This window comes from Diceros bicornis, chromosome 34, assembly GCF_020826845.1.
Source record: "Diceros bicornis minor isolate mBicDic1 chromosome 34, mDicBic1.mat.cur, whole genome shotgun sequence".
Taxonomy (NCBI): Eukaryota; Metazoa; Chordata; class Mammalia; order Perissodactyla; family Rhinocerotidae; genus Diceros; species Diceros bicornis.
This window is the reverse complement of record NC_080773.1, coordinates 21,684,654-21,706,480: the sequence shown is the minus strand read 5'-3', so window position 1 is coordinate 21,706,480 and position 21,827 is coordinate 21,684,654. Positions and strand designations below refer to the sequence as shown.

General features: G+C 45.6%; 1 protein-coding gene across 1 annotated transcript in view; it reads left to right on the top strand.

Annotated features, from left to right (window-relative positions):
* Positions 1–506: 506 nt before the first annotated feature.
* Positions 507–21,827, top strand: part of LOC131397624 (MHC class I-like protein MILL1) — a 48,955-nt gene continuing 27,634 nt past the window's right edge. The window contains exons 1-3 of the mRNA XM_058530717.1: positions 507–618; positions 5,333–5,596; positions 5,842–6,120. Coding sequence (XP_058386700.1) covers positions 528–618; positions 5,333–5,596; positions 5,842–6,120 — 634 coding nt within the window. The 5' untranslated portion in view covers positions 507–527. The remainder of the gene's footprint in view (positions 619–5,332; positions 5,597–5,841; positions 6,121–21,827) is intronic.

Here is a 21,827-nt window from a genome sequence, read left to right as displayed (position 1 = left end):
GCAGAGTAAGGTGCGCTGGGCCTTCTGCTACAACATGGAAAATGAAAGGGCTGGTTGGAAACCACAGGCTTTCAAATTGCCCACGAAGGCTGTGAAGGACCAGTGCCCCGAGGGACTCCAGGGTGGGTTTGGAAGCCTTTAACTGTTTTTATGTTAAGGAGACACAACCAGCTGCATCTGTGAAGCTAATCAAGCCTCCCTACAAGAGCTCCGCCCATGACCTTGCCTTAATTTTCATATGAAGATCTCTTCAGGAGGAGATTAAGCCTCAGTAGGGTGACCTGCAGTGTCTGCAGAAGCAGGTTTTCCAACTGAGCCTGTGCAAGCCAATACCCGCCTCTGCCTTTTGAATATTTATTCCCCAACCGATATACAAGTTCCTGCTTCCTTTGGAAATGATTCTTCATGGCCCTCTATTTACTGCAAATACACTTTACTTTGTGAGACGACTTCCACTGGTGTAGACTCTTATTTAACTCACCAAGAAGCAAGCCCACTTAGTTTGGTATCAGGACCTCTGGACAGGAATGCGGTTAGTGTCCCCGGGGGTCCCCAGAGCCCTGAACCACCTGCTGCTCCTGTTGCTGCTGCTGGAGGAGTCGCGGGGGTTCCCCCCTGGTGAGCGCCTGGGCGGCGGTGGGAGGTGGGGGAGTCTGGGTGCGGATGGGGGACCGGGCTTTGTGTGGGGCTGGCGGGAGGAGAGGGGACGTTAGGACTTGCGGAGGGCGCGCTTGCAGGGGGCTCTACGGAAGCGGGCAGGAGTGTTTGAGGGGCCCGGCGGCGGGGAGAGGGGATGTGGGGAGAGTCTGGTGGATGTCCAAAGGGTGGTGGTGTGGGCGCCGTGTTTCCTGGGACGGAGGGTCCGCAGGAGGCTGGTGAGGGTCTGGGGGGCTGGGAGGCGCCGCCAGGGAGGACAGTGAGGGTTCCCCGGAGACACGTGGAGAGGGGGGCGGTGAGTGTCCGGGGCACTCCGTGGGGGGCGATGTCTGGATGGGGTGTCTGCAGGGAGCCAGGTGAGTACCTGGGGCCTGTGGTGGGGGACGGTGAGGGTCTCTGGGGAAGGCAGGGAGGCAGGTGAGGGTCTGGAGGAGGCAGTGTGGGGACGGGAAGTGTGTGGGGGGCTTCCATGAAACTAGCAGTGAGTGAGGGAAGTAGCAAGGAGCATGTGGGCGGCCCTGGAAGGGGATGGTGTGTGTGTGTGTGTGTCTGTGTGTGTGTGGTCCTCGTGAAGGGGGAAGGTGATCAGCAGGGAAGCTGGTATTTGGGAGCCGTGGTGGGGGATGGTGAGTATCTGGGGTCCACGGAAGGGGCGGGAGGCTGAGGGACTGCAGTATGGGGGTGGTAAAGGTCTGGAGAGGTGGACCGGCAGGGAGGCAGGTGAGGGTCTTTGGAGGGCACCAGATTTGTGCTGGCCTTATGAAACGTATCTGGGGTGCTCTCTCGTGTTCCATCTTCTGCTACAGTTTGTAAATATTGTTTTAATCTTAAGCATTTGTTAGACTTAACCAATGAAGCCATCTGGGCCTGGAGGTTTCTTGCTGGGAAATATTTAATCATGGCCTTAATTTCTTAATATTTAAGGGATTATTAACTTTTTCTTCTTATATCAGCTGTGGTAAGATGAATTATTTTTTGAGAAATTTGTCCATTTTTATTGTATCTAATTTTCTATTTCACTGATTTCTCCTCCTATCTTTATTATGTCTTTTGACTTTTGTTATGTATTTTATGTTCTTTCTTTAATGTCTTGAGCTAGAAGCTGAGAGGTTCACTATTTAGTCTCTTTTTCTCTAATATCTGCATTTAAGGCTGTGACTTGCTCTCCAGTCACTACTTTAGCTGCACTCCCAAGGTGTGATATGTATTGTTTTCATTCTCATTCAGTTCAAAATATTTTGTAATTTCCCTTATGATTTCTTCTTTGACCCATGGACTATATCAAGTGTGCTGTTTAATTTCCAAACAATTGGGGGTTTTCTAGATATCTGTTTTTTAAACTGATTTCTAGCTTATTACCACAGTGGTCAGATAACATATTCTGAATGATTTCAATCCTCTGACACTTGTTGTGTAGGATTCCAAAAAGGAAATCCAACTCCAGTCTCGGGAAGGCGCGGACCCACAGACACAGGAGACCGAGCTTGATGCAAATGCACGAGGTTTTATTAAGCGGAGCTCCGGGTCGACACGTATCTCTCGCAGGAGACAGAGGGGTCGACCCCGAACCTTAAGGGGCAAGCTCTTTTATAGGATTCGGAAGCATAAAGAGGGAAAAGGTTGGCGCGGTCTTACATGATTGGCTAATTTAAAACATTTAAACAGTTACATTTTATGGCGCGAATTGCTATGGCGCGAAGCAATTATCAGGTTACACACACGCGTCCCCATCTGGACCCCCTCCACCCCGACCCTCCCAAACTTATCCCTCTGGAGCACTCTCTTGTTCTCAATTTTCCCCGAACAGTTTAGGGCGAGTCTTCTATGAATAGAGTCAGTCAGGATCGATAAACGTTCCCCCTTATACCAGGAATCCTTAGGGTGTGGAGGTGCCTGTCTCTAAGGTATTAACTTTTAAATTTTTAATATAATTTACTTCCTTCAGTTGAATCATTCTTCATGTCTCTGTGTGGCTGATTTTGGCAAACGTTCCACGTGCACGTAGAAATGCCTTCTGTTGCGAGTGGGTCGACTGTGTCAAGCTAATTCTGTGGTCCAGACTGTGTACCCTACGGATTTTATGTCTGCTTGTTCTCTGGTTATTGTGGGTGAGGTGTTAACATCTCTTGAAGTGTTTTGGATCTGTCTCTCCTTTTAGTTTTGCTAATTTTGCTCTTTGTATTCTAAAGCTATGTAATTGGAAACATACAGATTTATGATGCTGAAATCTCCCATTGCATGGGCCTCTCTTTACTCCCAAAATGCTTTTTGTCTTAAAACCTGATCTGATGTTAGCAGAGCGATGCCACCTCCTTCTAGTGAGAGCTTACGTTTATATCATTTTTCCATCCTTTCCATTTCAGTCTTCCGATGTCTTTGTGTGACTCTTATAAGCAACGTAATTTGATTTTGTGATTTTTTTCTTTTAATTGTATCTGATGACTTGATTTTTTTACATGGAGTTTTTGGTACACTCACATTAATGTAATTACTGTTATGTTTGGGTTTATATCTACCATCTTGCTCTATATCTTCTATTCAGCTAATCTATTTCTTCCTTGTTTCTGCTTTCCTTCTTTTGGATATCTAGCTTTTTCAATACTCCATTTTTTTCTTCTATTAATTTGTTAATTGTACATCTCTTACTCTTCTCACAGTGGTCGTTTTAGAGAATATAATTAGTATTGTAGTCAAGTACTAATTATGACTTTTAAGAATTCCTAGATATTGCTAGACCTTTAAACTCCATTTCCCACCACCCCAAACTCTCACATTATTGTTGTCATAAGCTTTATTTTTTTTATTTTTATTTTTTTGTGAGGAAGATCGGCCCTGAGCTAACATCTGCCAATCCTCCTCTTTTTGGCTGAGGAAGACTGGCCCTGGGCTAACATCCGTGCCCATCTTCCTCTACTTTATATGGGACACTGCCCCAGCGTGGCTTGACAAGCAGTGCGTCGATGCACGCCCCGGATCGGACCGGGCGAACCCCGGGCCGCCGCAGCGAAGTTCTCGCACTTAACCGGTTGCACAACCGGACCGGCCCTGTGGTCATACTTTAGTTGTACATATACTTTAAATTCCACAGAACGTGAAAATGCTGGTTCTACTCCTTCATATTCATCAGAAATACTCACACAGTTGTTCTTTGGGGTTTCTGCCTGCGTTTGCTTCTTTCATTCCTGAATAACATCTCTTCTGCCTGAAGAGCTCCCATTGGCTTTTCCTTTAGTGCAAACCTGATAGCAGCGACTATGCACATTTTTTTTTCTTAAACCATCTTTATTTTGACTTCCTTCCATTATAGTATTTTTTCCTGGCTATAGATTTGTGAGGTGCTGATGATTTTATTTCAGCACTTGGAAGATGTCATTTCTTTGTGTTCTGCTTTCCGTCATTTCTGTTGAGGTCAGCTCTCACGTTCTTATAAAATGCTCCCTAAAATTAATATGTCTTATTTTCGTTGGGTGTTTTTATTTTCAATGTTTCTCTCTGTCTCAGCTGTTCAGTATTTTGGCCATGATGTTCTCAGGGGGCTTTGTTTCTGTTTATCCTGCCTAAAACTTAGAGCCTTCTGAACACGGTATTGATGTTTTGCATGTTCTGGACAATTCTTGGCTATTGTCTCTTTGAATAATGCCAGGGTTGCATTTTCTCTCTTCTCTCCTGAAACTCCAAGTGATACAGATGAGAGGGTCGCACATGTCACTTATGCTTAGCTTTCCCTTTTTCTCCTTTCATATTTCTCTAAGCTTCTGTTTTTGTATATTCCATTTTCCTGTCCTCCAGCTCACTAATCCTGTTTTTCTCTGTCTAATCTGCTGCAGATCCCATCCAATGAGTTCAAAACATCAGATATTGTGTATTTCATTTCTAGAATTCCATTTTATCTTTATACATTTCATTTCTCTGGTGAAATCCTCTTTCCTTTCAAATATGTTGCCCATTTTCTTAAACATATTAATATTAGAATTTTTTCTGCTAATACCAACTTGGGGATCATTTGCAGGTTGGCTCCAATTCTCTGGGATCTTCTATATTTCTTGATTACCAGTCTTGCCTTCCTGCCTCTTTGGAGGTCAACAAATTCACGTTGAATCTTGCACGTTACCTACCATACACCAGTTTGGCTTCAGTTGATGTTATTTTCCACCCAGAAAGGTTTATTCTTTTCCTCAGTTCAACAGACGATACAAGGGCCTTATCGCCTCAATTCAATCAGGATCGACATGGGTCAGCGCAAGGTCACAGTTCTAGTAGGATTCTGTAATCCGCATGTGACCTTCAGAGGTTTCAGTTGAGAACCTGGCAGTTCTGTTCTTGGTCCTTGAAAGACTGTGGGAGATTTCTGTTCTGCCTTTTGGAGTTTCCCGGTTTTCTGCCTTGTGCAGCTATGATCGCTCAGTCGTGTCTGCTTCCGTCTCTCTGCCCAAATATACTCCTGCTTTCTCTTCCACGTCTTAACGCCTCTCTAATCTCTTTCCACCCTAATCTTTTTGCCTGACCCTCTCTTCCTCTCATCCTGTCCATCACAAAATGCTCTGCTTGTTTCCTCGCATTCACCTCTGGGATACGTCAGGACAGAATAGCCTGATTTAAATGACTCAAGACAGAGGCAGCTGTTAGAAACCTTGAACTTGGCAGGGCGAATCACCCACGTGTGCTTCTCCCTCAGGAACCCACACTCTCCGCTACGACCTCATGGCCCTGTCCCTGCACAGGCCTGGGAAGCCCCAGTTCCTGGCCCTGGGATACTTTGATGATGAGATCTTCCTGCGCTATGATGGCGAGAGCCAGAGGGCAGACCCCCGGGGTCTAGGGATCAAGATGGACCTGGGAGCTGAGACCTGGGAGAGAGAAACCAAGGACCTGAAGGAGAAGGAGCGGCAGCTCAGACAGATGCTGACAGAGATCATCTGCCAGCAGGGCCAGGGCTCAGGTGAGTGGGGGCAGGGCCAGGGGCACGTGGGTCTGAGTCTGGTCCCTGCTCTGTTTATCCTGCAGCTGGGGGTGGGGAGGGCACAGCAAGGCTGGAATTGCACAGAGAGGTGAGGCCCCCCTGAGACTGCACCAGGTTCCTCACATTTGGGTTGAGGAGACAACATACCCCTCTGGGCTGGAGTCCTGTTGGGTGGAGAGGTTCAGGCACAGTGAGGTGACAGGTCGCTGCCTGGGGTGGGCCAGGCCTTCACCCGCTCCAGGCCACATTGGGCTGTGAGCTCCAGGGAGACAGCACCAGAGGCTCCTGGCGCTTGGGCTACAACGGGCAAGATCAGGACTCCCTCACCTTCGACTCAGAGACCCTCCCATGGACAGTGGCCACACCCTCAGCCCAGCACATCAAGAAGCTCTGGGAGACCCAAGGCCCCAGGGCTGATCTGGTTAAGACTTTCCTGCGTGTGACTTGTCCTGCCCAACTCTGGAGATACCTGGCCTCCTGGAGGGGCCTCCTGGAGAATACAGGTACTGACCTGGGCGGGAAGGTCCACCCACTGAGTCTATCCCTGGTTCCCACAAGGAAGAGAACTTGTCTCTTATTCTCTGAGTTGCTGTCCTGCCCTGGCCTTAGGTTAGGTGCTGAGTTCTGACTGAATTGTGGGAGAGTCACAACCATGTGGGTAGGTGAGGGGTCTCCTCTGGACCCATTGCTGGTCCATCAGCTGGAGAAGTGGAGAGTCCCAGGATGTGGGCCCAGATCTCAGGCCTCAGGCCCCAGGCAGGCAGTACAGGGAAACCTTTTCTCTCCTTTTTTTCTCCTCGTTCGCTGGGATTTTGACTTTGAGGGGGGAAGACATCTAGGTTTCAAGTGCTTGGTGGAGGCCCTCAGATGAGGCCAGTCTGGCTGGGAGCCAAGAAGAACAGCATATTCCAGCTCTGGAGCAAGGATCACATATTCAAACCCAAATCACTCAAAATCTTATTACCAGGGTCATTTCACTTTTGTTCTACTTTGACTTTTAGAAAAGTCCAGCTGAAAGTTACCTCCTCCTCTAAGCCTGTGACAAAATGAAAAGAAAGAGTAGATGCTGGTGTGTGTCGGTGTCTTGTGGGGGGTGGGCAGTGTATGAAAATACCTATAATCAACCAGAGGTCCCCAGAGGAATGTAAGGCCCAGGACAAAAAAATTCGGCTGCAGGGCCAGCTGGCCATCCTTGTGGACAGTCCCTCCATCCCCCTGGAGCACGTGGAGCTGATTCTGTTGGGGAGGAAGGAGGTACATCACCGAGGCTGGATTCTCACTCCCTGTAGAGCAGAGCAGCCCCTTTGTCCCATCAGTGCCTACAAATTCTTCAAAACTGTGTGCTGAGCATCTTCAGGTGGATCCGATGGCCCCTGAGAGCAGGGAGTTTGTCTTCTCTCAGGCTCTCCAGGTGGGCGAGGGCCTGACCCCCTCGGAGGGTCCTGGGGCTGTTGGAGCAGTGTGGGGTCCTCCCACAGTCCTCTCTCCACTGGGGATGTAGCCCCCCTGGAGCAGTGGCTGGGGGCGAATGTGCACGGGTCATTTCTAAGGGCTGGCTAGTTCCTGCTCTTGGTTGCCCTGCAGTGGAAGGAGGGAGCCCTTGGCCTCACTGAACTCTGCTCTGTCTCCGCCCAGATCCCCCGTCAGTGACTGTGACCTGCAGTAAGAACCTGGTGGGCCAGGTCATCCTGAGGTGCAGGGCTTTTAGCTTCTATCCTCGGGGTGCCACCCTGACCTGGCATTGGGATGGGGAGCCCATGCACCACGGCACCTTTGGGCCTGGGACCAACCTGCCCAGTGGGGACTGGACCTACCAGACCTGGGTGGACACTCGGATCCTCCCTGGAGAGGAGCAGAGGTTCGCCTGCCACGTGGGACACTGCGGGCTGAACACTACGGTCCCTGCAGTCTCTGGTGAGGAACTGGGGGAGCCCTCGGGGTCCAGGGAGCTGGAGGCAGAGTTGGTGTGGGATCCTCGTATGAAAAAGGGCCACTGCGTATAATTGAAGCCCATTTTATGGTGACCTCCAGGCACTCAAGGTCAGAGGGCTTTCTGTGCGGCTGCTCCTGCTGCGGCTCCTCTCGCTGTGTCCACTGTCGCTGCTGTGCTGTGTTTGGTGGTGGTCGAAGCCTAGACGAGGAAGCACACAGAGGATGTGAGAGCCCAGGGGAGAAGCACATGGGACAGTGAGGAGGACAGATCTGATTCTTCCCTTGGTGTTGAGTGGAGACAGCTCTCTTCCTGTTAAAAACAAGGTAGCAGTCCCCAAACAGCTGCTTATGCTAAGCACCACGTTGTCACCAAGGCAAGACTTCACTCAAGTGACAGTTTCAGCTCTCCCAGACATGGCATCTTAAACCCCTCAACCAGGAATCTGATCAGCACTAGTCAGGTCATCTGTCTGATAGGCCCCTGCCATCCCCTAAAGGAAGGTGAGCTTGTAATAACCAAGCTGCCTTTTTGCCTAACATAACTTCCCTGTTCCTGCTCCCTTCTGCCTAAAAGTCCCTTGCCTTGTACAGCTCTTCAGAGCTCCTTCTATCTGCTAGACTGGATTCTGCCCACTTCATGGATCGTTGAATGAAGCCAGTAAGATCTTTAAAATTTACTCAGTTGGATTTTGTTTTTTAACATTTCTTAGCCGGGAACAGGAGAAGAATAGACAGCCCATTTCTCGCTTACAGGATGAGGGGATCAGGTGTGTTTTATGAAAACTGGCTAAAAAAAGATAAAGTCCCATCCATTTATCCTGCCTTTCAAGTTCACATAAGCCCTGGACCTCAGGATATTCACTTAGGTGAGAAAAAGAGGTGCTTTTGGGGTAGAATAGTCCAAATAATAAAGATAGAAAAACAAAGGCAGAACTACATTATTACCACTTGGTGAGCCTAATGAATGAATGGATCTCAGCAGTAACCATCAAGGGCTGCCACATGGCCACTGGGGAGACAGCTGGATGTTGTGCGCCTCCTGGAGGAAGTACAGAGTACTACCCCTGATGTTCCTCCATCATCGATTTACTGTAAATTTACCAACCACACGGTGGACAGGTCTTCGGCAAAGGCACCGTCTTTGTGGAAGACTACAGGAGAAATCACCAGATCAACTGTCAGGAAACACAAACAAAAACGATGGAGAGGGAATCGATATGAAGCCGGGTACCTGCGGGTTACTGTAAATATTCAATATGATTACCTTTCCACCTTGTTATGAAAAGAAGTCAATCTTGTCAATTTGCTGTTTTCTTGTTTAACCTGAGGGGTGACTCAAGAGTCACAAGGGTTCATGAGCTTGTTTTACAGAAGAAGGAGAATGCCTTCAAGGAAGTTACCATCACCAGATAACCAGCCCCCAGTTGCCTTTGATGTCCAGAAGTCAGATTGCCCAGGGGCTCATCGGGAGTGACCACTTTGTTCCTCTGAAACTCCTCCTGCCAAGCCCCTTAGCTCCTTAAAACCCCCTGCTGCTTTCTTCTCTTGTTAAGGCAGATTTGAGAGAACCTATCCTCCCACCTTCTTGTTTTGGCCAATTCGAATAAACCTTTCTCCATCTCCAAGCACTGATGTCTCAATGATTGGCTTACTGCACATCAGGCACACAAATTAAGATTAAGAGTTTTGGTATCAATTTTGGTGAGCCAGCCCACATTCTTGTGCCCATGGCTGGCTGGCCCCAGTTAGGGTTTGAGTGATCAGTGGCCCCTAGCAGCTGCCTGGGCTTCTTTGCCCAGGGGCCTTCTCCTGCTGCTCCTTCCTTCCGGCTGGTGTCAGGCACCCTCAGCGAAATGCTTGCTAGGAGTGGAAAATGCATTGGACTTGGGTCTACTTTGGGATTTGCATTTGTCAGGAGTCAGAGTTTATCTTTGTATGAGTGTATTTGTCTTGTGTGTAAGTCAGCTATGGGGAACACTAAATTGATCCCCACCTCTAGCCCCTGAGTTATGTTCTCCATAATTGGGCAACTTTTATATATGAGCCCATGACAAAGGAAAAAGGTAATTTTCTTGTATAACATCACATGGCCACAATATTCTTTATACTCCAGAGAAAACTGCCAGATGGTGGATCCTTAAATTGGATAAAATTCTAAATTGGGAAAATTTTTAGAGAGTTCTTGTCATAATTGTTTTATTGGTACCTATGATAAAAGACCAAATTAAACAGGAAATACAGGGGCCAGCCCGGTGGTACAAGCGGTTAAGTATGCATGCTCTGCTGTGGTGGCCCAGGGTTCACCTGTTCGGATCCCAGGTGCGCACCAACGCACCGCTTGGCAAGCCATGCTGTGGTGGCGTCCCATATAAAAAGTGGAGGAAGATGGGCACGGATGTTAGCCTAGGGCCAGTATTCCTCAGTGGAAAAAAAAGAGGATTGGCAATGTTAGCACAATTTATTCAAATTGGCAAAATCTTCCTCACACACACACACACACACACAAAAGGAAATACAAAAAAATAATGACTAGCCTTAAGATTCTGACTCAGGCTACAATTAAATTGAAAAAATGTAAAAGTATAAGTGTTGATGAGATTATAAATGTTGGAATGTTTGAGCTAATTTTATATAAAAAGGTTGTATCAACTTTGCTTGAGTCTGTTATGAAAATGGACTATGTCTGGATGTGAATGCTTCCCCCAACCAATATTATAAGACTAACACTTTTTGATGAAGTCCTAATGAAAGCTATGATTAGAGGTATAAGAGTTGATGGAATTAAGTGATTACGTCTCTTTTGCATGATTATATTATAAATTGTATTGTGGGGGTAGACATTGTGTCTCACTGGGGGAAACATTCCCCCCGTATTGATATTGTAAAACAGCATATAAATCTGCCCTTCAGACAATGTTAATCAAACCCACTAAAGGAAGTCAATGTATAGAGTTGCCTGAGCCCATACAGTATGAGATATTTTTCTACCTCCAGATGGCATGGGCCAAATTAAGAGCTCTATTTAACTGGTTTAAAGTAAGTGATATTTGGTAAATGAAAGCTTGTTTAAGTTTGTTGGTTTGATTGAAAAAGGCATGTCATCATTTCCAGAGAGATTCACGGAAAGGACTCTGACATTTACACTCGAATACTGGTTTCTGATGAACTTTCACATCATAAAACTGAACTAGCTGGGAAATTACAGAACTCTAATGGAGAAACTGATGACATCACGGAACTGCTAAAAAAAGGATTAAGAGTTATGGGACTAAAGGAACTGATGAGGATGAGTTTAATTTTTATGACTTTTTCATTTGAAATATTGCTGATTTTTTAATGTTTTGTTTTTTGAGACTTAAGAAAACCTTTTTCTCTTTTCTCTTAAGCTAACGATGGCTTATACACTTTGCAAATTATATCTTTGTAACAGAATTGAAACATTTATCTTTTTCTCCCTATATGATCCCTCCAGAATTTAGCAACTCTTAGTGAGTGGATATTCTTATTCTCATGGCAATATAGTTATTATTTGCAGAAGTTCAATAAGAATCTGTTCTCCTTGTAACAGGACACAATTGGAAACATTGGTGATATTACCAAAGCTTTGACTGGAATGTCACATTTGAGAGAAACTTGCATAGACTCGGATATGACCAGATGGCTAAGGGAGAAAGAGTGACTTTATGAAATGAAGCCACTTGGAAATATTGGCCTGGTACCTTGTTTACAGGGTTCCCAGCAACCTTACCGGGTGAATAAAGAGGGTCACTTCCCTGGAAGGTGCAAAGAACCTCAGGATATTTTGGGGAATCTCAAGAGAAGAGAGGAATTCACCCAAATCTTCTTTTCACCACTTAAAGGGGCCCATCCACTTGGATGACAACTGGTTTTCAGGTCCCTGGTCTTTCCCAGTTTTCAGTAAAGTGTGAACACCAGGTCAGAAGGCGTGTGGAGTGACATCAGGTGGATATGCAGACCTATGATGAGCAAACTCATGGACAGAAGTTACTACAGAGCTTAATGATTTAACATAATTATTAATCATAACATTCCTTAAAACTTCCAGAGATTGAATCCCAGGGGAAGGTGCCTGAAGGACTTTCCCATAGAGAATTTTAAAAGGGCTAAACTTAAATCCACTTCAGGGAGCTACTATAACACTTAGCACGTCAAGCAAGGGCCAGTGCTTTATCCCAAGTTTGTTGTGTTTCCTTATCAATTTTGCTAATGGTTTTTTTTGTGAAGGTGTGATTCTTTTTTCCACTTTTTTTCAGTTGATTGAGGTTTCCAAGCTGAGTGTAGTATTCATCAGATGTCTAAGCTTCTGGACACTTGTTGGGTTATTTGGGAGGCAAAAGCTGGTCCATTAGCATTCTGTAAGGTATTAGGCAGATGAAACCTAGGGGTGACTTTTTTAGCAACATGGAAATGACTTCTGATGTTCTCTCAGTCCTAGTGGGAAAGGCTTCTACCCACCTGGTGAAGGTGTCCACAAACACTAAGAAAAACTTGAAATTCCCGGTTGCCCAGGGCATCTGGGTAAAGTGTATTTGCCAGTCTTTAGTAGGCCAGTTTGCTTTCTGCGGAGTGCCCAGATGTGGGAAAATGGAAGTGGTCTTGGGGTTGCTCTTTGCACAGGTTATGCAATTTTTAGTCACCTGTTGTATAGTGTTTTGGAGATGGGGCCCTATGATGTCTTTCTAGATCCAATAGATTCTCCCTCTGGTGGTCAGAGCAACGCATGCTAGCTCCCTGGGCAGGCTCATTAATAGCACGAAGCAGTTTTAAGACTTTAGGGCCATATCTGATTTCCTTTTTTTCTGGTGTTAAGTCCCCTTTCCTTCCAGATTCTCCCATGAGCATGCACTACAGCAAAGGCATACCAGGAATCTCTGTACATATTTACTTTTTTTCCCTTGAGCTAGATGTAGAGCTCAAGTGAGGGCGATGATTTCTGTCTTTTGAGCCAATGTTCCTGGGGGTAGGGCTTTAGCCTCTAAAGTCTTTTGTAAAGTTATGAGCACGTATCCCACACATCTCTTACCTTAACCCATGAAGCTGTTGTCGTCTGCGAAGAGTTCCAAGTCCAGTTCTTCCAGCGGACAGTCCAACAAATCAGGTCGGCTAGAAGACACTGTCTCCATAACTTGTAAGCAGTCATGTTCTAAGGCTTCTGATGTCTCAGGGAGTAAGGTGGCTGGGTTTAGGGAGGACGATACTTGCATCTATACATTTGGGTTTTTGAAAAGGCTGGCCTGGTATTTCTCCATCCCTCCTGAAGTGAGCCAGAATTCCACTTTTTACTCCAATAATGTGAGTACTTGATGTGGCACATATACCATGGTGAGTTGGCCCAGGGTGAAATTTTCAGCTTATTGCTGGGTGTCACAGGGAGCACCCACTGCCCTGAGGCAGGGGCCTAGCCTTTGATAGTCTGATCTAATCGTTTGGAAAAATAAGAGATTTGCCGGGAGGTCCTGCCCAGCTTTTGAATTAAAGCCCCCAAGTTTATTCCCTGCCTTTCATGTACGTATAGGCTGAAGGGTTGTCCAAGTTAGGAAGTCCCAAAGCTGGGGCTGAAATTAACTTTGCCTTGATGGTATCAGAGTGTACCTGACACTCCTTTGTCCATACTGGTGGCTCCCAGTCTAGCCTCTTTAGAACCTCATAGAGGGGTTTTCAGATACCAGCCATGCCCAAGAATCTTCATCACTGTTGCAGGGTGGTGGGAGGGTCAGGCATGCTCTAGCCCTGTTTTTGGTCTGGCAGCAGTTCCCTCTGGCCTTCTGATAATGTAAACCCTAAGTATGTAGATTCTGTTTGCAGATCTGTGCTTTCTTTTGTGTCACCTTGTACCCACATTCAGCCAAATGATTTAAGGTCTTTCTTGTGTTGGCCAGACACTGCTCGTAAGTCGGCCTCACTATCAGCAAGTCATCCATGTACTGTAACAGCAATCCTTTTTGTGATTGTACGTGGCTCTAGTCTTTAGCTAGGGCCTCCCCACATAGCGTAGGGGAATTTTTGAAGCCCTGGGGGAGCACTGTCCAACAATATTTTTGAGTGACCTGAGTGTCTGGATCATACCAACAAAGGCAAAGAATTGTGATTCTTCTTTGAGCAGTCTGCAGAAGAATGCATCCTTTAAGTCCCAAACAGAAAATCAGCCGTATTCACCCAGAATATTGTTAGCAAGGTGTAAGGGCTGGGCACCACAGGGTGTAGGTTCACAACCACCTTATTTATGGCACTAAGGTTCTGAACAAAGGGATATTTCTCTGAAGTCGTTGTTTTTTTTTTGTTTTTTGTTTTTTTTTTGACCAGGAGAATAGGAGTATTATATGGCGACTGGGCAGGTCTGATTAATTTTGCCACCAGGAATTTCTGCAGCACTGGCTGAATACCCTTTTAAGCCTCCTGTTTTAGCAGATATTGTTTTGGGCTATATGTGTTGGCTGGACATTCTTTGCTTTCCCAGGCTTCCCTTTTGCCCATAGGTCCTGTCTTACGTCCTTGAAGATTTCCAGTGGCAGCAGGCCAGGAGGAGGTGTTTGAACACCTGGCGGGGCCATCTGGAACCAAAAGGATGATTGTTCTGGCGGCACCTGAACGTCTAGCTGGCCTGGAGCAAAAGTCACTTAAGCATTGAGTTTACACAGAAGGTTTGGTCCCAAGAGGAGACAGGGCATTCAGGCATATAAAACTTTTCCAATTAAAAAGACCCTAGGTAGAGAAAGGAGAGTGCATCCAAATGAAGCCAGTAAGTTGCCTTTGTCCATTTATACCTATGGGATATTTTCGCAGTGGAAATTTTCCTGCTCCGGGAAGGGCCCCCTGACTGAATTGTGTCCCTTGCCGGTTGGAGAAGGAGAGTCCATCTCTTAGAGCTGGCAATCCTTCAGCCGTTTTCCCCTGGACAAGCCATGAGCCTGGCACAGGGGAGGAGGAGGAGGAGCGGGGACCTCTTCGGTCCATTGTGCCCTCTTCCCTGATCTAGACATAGCAGCATAAAGGCTTAAACATAGGGGATTTTGTCTTTCTTTCTTTTCTTCTTGCACAACAATTTTAGCTGCAAGATGGTATCATAATTGAGTGACCCAATTGGGGGCCACTTTTCTCCTGAGCCCAGTGTATACTGGGGCCAGGCTACATTACAGTAAAAGATCATGCTTTTCTTTGTCACTGGCTCATAACTGAAATCAGCCCAATTAGCCAGCATGTACCCTAGTGGGCCCTTTTTTTGGAATGGACGGAGTGGTGCCCATGGCGATAAAGTTTGTGTCTGACAATTAATGGACCAGGAAAAGGGTGCAAGGATTGACTCCGGGTGTCCAGATAACTATGCGACTTGTCCAAATCACATTCCACCCAAGCGTACAATTCTCACACCAGTGCTAAACAAGCCAAAGAGGCAAGAGGTAAGATCTAATTTCACAGCGCTGGTGTAGGAGTACTGGTGCCTGGCAGAAAGTTTCTATTTTGCAGGAAGTCCAAGTCCAGCTTGCTTTAAACCCAAACCTAACCTCCCCACAATGACAGCAAAGACAATGCCAGACAAGACAAACAAAGAAGGGGAAAAGATGGTCGGGCCGTGCTCTCTTTGCTTCCGCCCACGTGTTAACACACAAATAGCAGTGCCCGCATTGAGGCGTGCAATTCTGCCTTGACACTTGACAGAAAATGTTGCAAACCTCACATTCCCACAGATGACGTAACACGCACTGGAAGTGTGCTGAGGGATTCTGACGCAGAGAGAAGCTGGTACACAGACTAGTGGAACAACACACACCCTCAACAGGAGAACAGACCATACAGGCATGTGCACCACAGAAAAACCAGAGGCCAGTCTTCCAGATAATATACTAGGCAGTCTGTACCTTCCTTTATCCCTAAACAATGGCACCTAAACCAGATATACCTTGGCCTGCCCAAGACCCACAGACAAGGAAAAAGGAATACAGTAACCGGGAGGCGCACTCCAGACGACTCACTAGCTGCAGATGCAAGCTAGTAAGCTTAAGATCCAGTCATTCATATCCTGATCACTGAAGCGGTAGAGGCAGTCAACAAGTGAGGAAGCCACAAGGAAAATTCCCCTGGTGGAAAAAAAGAAAAAGAAAAAGCCACCTGGCAGCTGCTGGGAAAAATCCCATAACAGCTTCCTCCAAATAGACTAGCCACGGGCAGAGGCTATGGTCCCATCTGGGTCACCAGTATTTGATACCGAGCACAGGCTTGGTCTGCTCACCAAGATCTCTGCCAGTTAATCACAATGAGTCAGACATCGTGAAACGAAGTTTAATTAGATTAGCTGGCAAATCAGAAGACGGGTGACTAATGTCTCAAAGACCGATCTTCAAAGATCACAAAATCTTGAGGCAGTTCTGCAGGGAAAATGGGCAGGAAGAAGGGGGTCCAGGGATGTTGGTCTCCAGGCGTGATGGGCTCCAGGCATCACATTGTTCCATTCCTCTGTCAACTGTGATGGATACCTTGTAGGTATGTTTCCCGCATGTGGCCAGCCTGTTCTTGGAGAGAGACTCAGAAAACAAAGTTTTTACTTTATCAAGCTATTGGGGAGTACATACGTAACCGGAGGCCATAAATCAGGAGAGCATGTGAATTTTTTGGAGTATGTGGAGCAGTGAGTAGTCACACAGAGGAGGGTCTGGGGCCATTTAGTGTAACTAGATGGACTCATGCTCACTTACAGGGGTAATAACAGTGCCCCAGAAATTGCTGTGATTTGGTGTCCATTCTTGGCTGGGGTTCTGGTTGCTGTCATAAATCCTCTCTGTTTCCGTAACATACCCACACCCTGTACAACCCCAAAGCATAGAGGCTGTCTCTCTAGAAGTTCACCTTCATTCCTTCTGCTCTTATGCAAGCCAGAGTGACAGTGAATTAGTCAACCATTTGAGCTCATTTATCATTACAGCAGGGCTTAATATTCCAAAGAGTGTGTTGAGTACTCATGGCACGTCCAGCCTGGAAGGTCCCATATCCCTCCAGAGGTAGTGATACTGGCCTGAAGCAAGGTTGACATGAGGGAAGCCATGGTGTAATTTAGAATAACCTCTGACTAACTCACCCAGGCTGTATATGTTTTACCTTGCACATAGCCCAGGAGATAAATAGCTACCCTGTAGGAAATAATCCTAGCTGACACATCTACCTCTGAATAGTGATAGATGATGACTTTGTTCTTTTGAGTTTCTTAGGAACATGGCAACCTCCTCAGAGGACAACATTATGCTGGCATCCATCATCAATGATAACTGAAAGACCTGATGTGGCCACTCCAGTCACCGATGCCAGTTGGTCAACATTCAGGAGCCCATCTTTCATATCCCACTTGTCCCTATGTAACTGCCTCAAGATTATGTGCTTGTTGAAGACACTCTTCGGGGTGTGAGTCCACTATCTTCCAATTTTGCTGGCTAATTCAGTAAATCTTTTTCTCGCTAGCTGACTTGTTTGCAGTTGATTGGCTTGGGGGTTGTGGTGAGCAGAACAAGCCCTTGTCAGCTACAGCAGGAGCCTTGGACATAAAGAGTAACCGGACACAAAGAGTCTTGGACATCAAGCCTTGGATGTAAAGCCATAAAGCATCCACTTGGGGAGGTCTAATCTAAGATGAGATGATGGTCTGACACAATCCTGGGGTGTCCCCTCAGTAGGTCAGTGAAGCAGGCAGCAGGGTTAAGGTTTTGTCAGCAGGGTGTGGTGACGGGAGGGGGGACAGCAGGAGAATTTCATGTGAGGTGAGTGGAGACATAGAGAAGTGCTGTGTGTTCTCGTGAAGCAGCAGGTCTGTCCAGCACTGGGATTATATCTATCCAGTGATGACCCAACATCAAGTCGGGGGGGGGCTTGGAAAAGTTTGGCAGCTGCAGCCGCGGCTCCCATGTAAGAGGGATATGCCTGAGTTCCAGGGTGCAGGGTTATCCTAAACACCCTACAAGTCTTTGATGTTTGGGGTATAATCTTCCAAGGGCATGACGCTCTGGTTCATGCACAAACAAAGAAAAAATTAGGGAGGAATTGGGAACTCCATGTGTGGGGGGTGAAAGTAGAGAGCTCTGAAGGTTCTGGAAAGCATCTTTGGATGGGAGATTGCAGACTCCTGGGTCTAGAAATGACTGATTAGTCAGGGTATAAAGAGGTGAAGCAATCCTTGAGATATTAGGTATCCACATCCTACAATACCCCACAGGACCCCAAACCTCTCAACTGTTATATTGTCTCCAGGAGAGGAAAGTGCTGGAAGGTGGAAGGTTGTCTGTGGAGACAGTTTCTCCTGCAGCCGTGTCATCATGACCCAGATATGGGTCACACCAAAAGAGTGGTTTACCTTTGTCTTCAGCCACCTTGTGGCCCTTTTTTTTGCTGCTGCCTCCAGAATGTCCTGAGTGGCCAGAAGGGAGCTGGCCCAACTGTCAGAACTTCAGGGGGGATGATCCCCAGGTTGAATTAGGGGGGAATTTCCTGTTTCTCAAATTTTCATTTAGAGTGAGCCAGAAGTGGGTGGGCAGGGCCTCAGTGAATCCTTGGGGCATGAAGTCCAGAGATATTGCTGATTTTCCCGGGAGAAGGCAGATGGGGACTGAGAAAGAGGCCTTACCCTTCTCCATGATTCCGTTTCAAAGGAATGGTTCTCAGGTCCTTGACAGAGATGCTTTTGAGTTGCAGACGACACATATTCACCATGACAAGCCCTTTTTCATAAATACTCTCAGAAGGGAGGTTAGAAGCTCCTCATCGGGTATCGGCTAGAAGATGGAGTCAGTGTTCCTGGCAGCGTGGGGCTTTGTCAGGCAGGCATTTGAATGGACGAGGTGGGCTGTGGTCATCCAGGGAGACAGTCTTCTGCTCTAGAAGACAGGCTAGAGTTTGCTCAAGTCTCCTGGTGCAGGGGGTGGGACAGAGCAGTGATGTCCCTGCGTAACTGCTACATTGATACCCTTGGTTCCTGATTGTCAACCACTCTGGAAAGAAGACGGTTATTGATGTCAACCTATTTCTCCCTTTCACACTGCCTGTCCTCCTCTCAGTGTCTCCCACAACTTGAAACCATCTGTCCCCTGTCATGGGGTCTCCCCATGTCACTCTGTCCTCCCCCTGCCTTGGCATCTCTGGTTTCCTCCATCACTGCTCTGTGCCTCTGCCTGAGGCCAGGTTCTTCTCTCCCTTTTCCCAAGGAAGGGGCTACAGGCTGAGCTCTTTATGTGCCCCTCTCTGTGTCAGTCCCTTTCCCTGTTCTCCATCTTTCCCTCTGTGTTGCATCTTCCCTCCCACTCTCCAGTCTTTTTTTTTTTTTTTTTTGGAATTTTAATTTTCTATGTTAAGAACACTTATCATGAGATCTTCCCTCATAACAATGTTTTTTCCTTTATTGTGAAATTTTTGTTTTATATTATTGTTTTCCAGTCACCATATAAGTGCATCCCTCCACCCCATGTGCTCACAGCCCACCCCCCTTGCCCCTGGTAACCACCAAACAGTTCTCTTTCCGAATGTTGTTTTATCTTCCACTTGTGAGTAAAATAATGTGCCGTTTGTCTTTCTCTTTCTGGCTTATTTCACTTAACGTAATACCCTCCAGCTCCATCCATGTTGTTGCAAATGGGACTATCTTGTCTTTTTTTATGGCTGAGTAGTATATTATTGCGTGTATATACCACATCTTCTTTATCCACTCATCAGTCGAGGGACACTTGGGTTGCTTCCGTGTCTTGGCTATAGTGAATAATGCTGCGATGAACATAGGGCTGCCTAAGCCTCTTTGGATTGTTGATTTCAGGTTCATTGGGTAGATGCCCAGCAGTGGGATAGCTGGATCATAAGGTATTACTATTTTTAATTTTTTCAGGAATCTCCATACTGATTTCCATAGAGGCTGTGCCAGTTTGCATTCTCATCAATAGTGAATTAGGGTTCTCATTTCTCCACAGCCTCTCCAGCATTTGATGTTTTTCGTCCTGGTTATTATAACCATTCTAACATGTGTAAGATGATATCTTAGCGTGGTTTTGACTTGCATTTCCCTGATGATTAGTGATGTTGAGCATCTTTTCATGTGTCTATTGGCCATCTGCATATGTCCTTTGGAGAAGTGTCAGTTCATTTCCTCTGCCCATTTTTTGATCAAGTTGTTGGTTTTCTTGTTGTTCAGATATGTGACTTCTTTATATATTGTGGAGATTAGTCCCTTGTCGGATGTATGCTTTGAAAATATTTTCTCCCAGCTGGTGGGTTGCCTGTTCATTCTGATCCTGGTTTCATTTGCCTTGTAGAAGCTCTTTAATCTGATGAAGTCCCACTTGTTCATTTTTTCTTTTGTTTCCCTGATCTGAGTAGACATGGAATTCGAAAAGATCCCTTTATGACAGATGATAAATAGTGTACTGCTTATATTTTCATGCAGGAGTTTTATAGTTTCAGGTCTCACCTTCAGGTCTTTGATCCATTTTGAGTTAATTTTTGTGTATGGCGAAAGGAACTGTTCTACTTTCATTCTTTTGCAAGTGGCTGTCCAGTTTTCCCAGCACCATTTAGTGAAGAGACTTTCCTTTCTCCATTGTTTGTCCTTAGCTCCTTTGTCAAAGATCAGCTTCCCGTAGATGTGAGGTTTTATCTCTGGGCTTTCAATGCTGTTCCATTGATCTGCGTTTCTGTTTTACCAGTACGATGTTGTTTTGATTACCATTGTTTCGTAGTATGTTTTGAAGTCAGGGATTATGATGCCTCCAGCTTTGTTCTTTTTTCTCAGGGTTGCTTCAGCTATTCGGGGTCTTTTGTTGCCCCATATGAATGTTAGTATTTTTTGCTCTATTTCTGTGAAGAATGTCCTTGGGATTCTGATTGGGATTGCATTGAATCTGCAGATTGCTTTAGGTAGTATGGACACTTTAACTATGTTTATTCTCCCACTGCAGGTGCAGGGAATATTATTTCCATTTCTTTATGTCATCATTGATTTCACTGAGTAATGTCTTATAGTTATAATAGTATAGGTCTTTCACTTCCTTGGTTAAATTTATTCCTAGATATTTTATTCTTTTTGTTGCAATTGTAAATGGGATTGTCGTCTTGAGATCTCTTTCTGTTAGTTCATTGTTGGCATATGGAAATGTAACTGTAAGTTGATTTTGTGCCCTGCAACTTTGCTGTAGTTGTTGATTATTTCTAATAGTTTTCCAATGGATTCTTTAGGGTTTTTTTACATATAAGATCATGTTATCCTCAAACAGGGAGAGTTTCACTTCTCGTTGGCTATTTGTGTTCCTTTTATTCCTTTTTCTTGCCTAATTGCTCTGGCCAGAACCTCCAGTACTGCGTTGAATAAGAGTGGTGAGAGTGGGCACCCTTGTGTTGTTCCTATTTTCAGAGGAGTGGCTTTCAGTTTTTCCCCATTGAGTATGATGTTGGCTGTGGGCTTGTCACATATGGCCTTTATTATGTTAAGGTACTTTCCTTCTCTACCCATTTTTTGAGAGTTTTTCTTATAATTGGATGTTGGGTCTTGTCAAATGCCTTCTCTGCATCTATTGAGATGATCAGTGGTTTTTATTTCTCATTTTGTTAATATGGTGTATCACATTGATGGATTTGCAGATGTTGAACCATCCCTGTGTCCCTGGTATAAATCCCACTTGATCACGGTGTATGATCTTTTTAATGTGTTGCTGTATTCGATTTGCCAATATTTTGTTGAGGATTTTTGCATCTATGATCATCAGGGATATAGGTCTGTAGTTTTCCTTCTTAGTATTGTCTTTGTCTGGTTTTGGTATCGGGGTGATGTTAGCATTATAGAATGTGTTGGGAAGTGTTCCATCTTCCTCTATTTTTTTGGGAGAGTTTGAGAAGGATAGGTATTAAATCGTCTTTGAATGTTTGGTAAAATTCTCCAGAGAAGCCATCTGGTCTTGGACTTGTATATTTTGGGAGGTTTTTGATTACTGTTTTAATCTCTTTACTTGTGATTGGTCTATTCACGTTCTCTATTTCTTCTTGATTCAGTTTTGGGAGGTTGTATGAGTCTAAGAATTTATCTATTTCTTCTAGATTGTCCAATTTGTTGGCATATTGTTTTTCATAGTATTTCTTTTGTATTTCTGTGTTATCCACTGTAATTTCTCCTTTTTCATTTCTAATTTTATTTATTTGAGCCTTCTCTCTTTATTTCTTGGTGAGTCTGGCTAAGGGTTTGTCAATTTTGTTTATCTTCTCAAAGAATCAGCTCTTTGTCTCATTGATCCTTTCTACTGAGCTG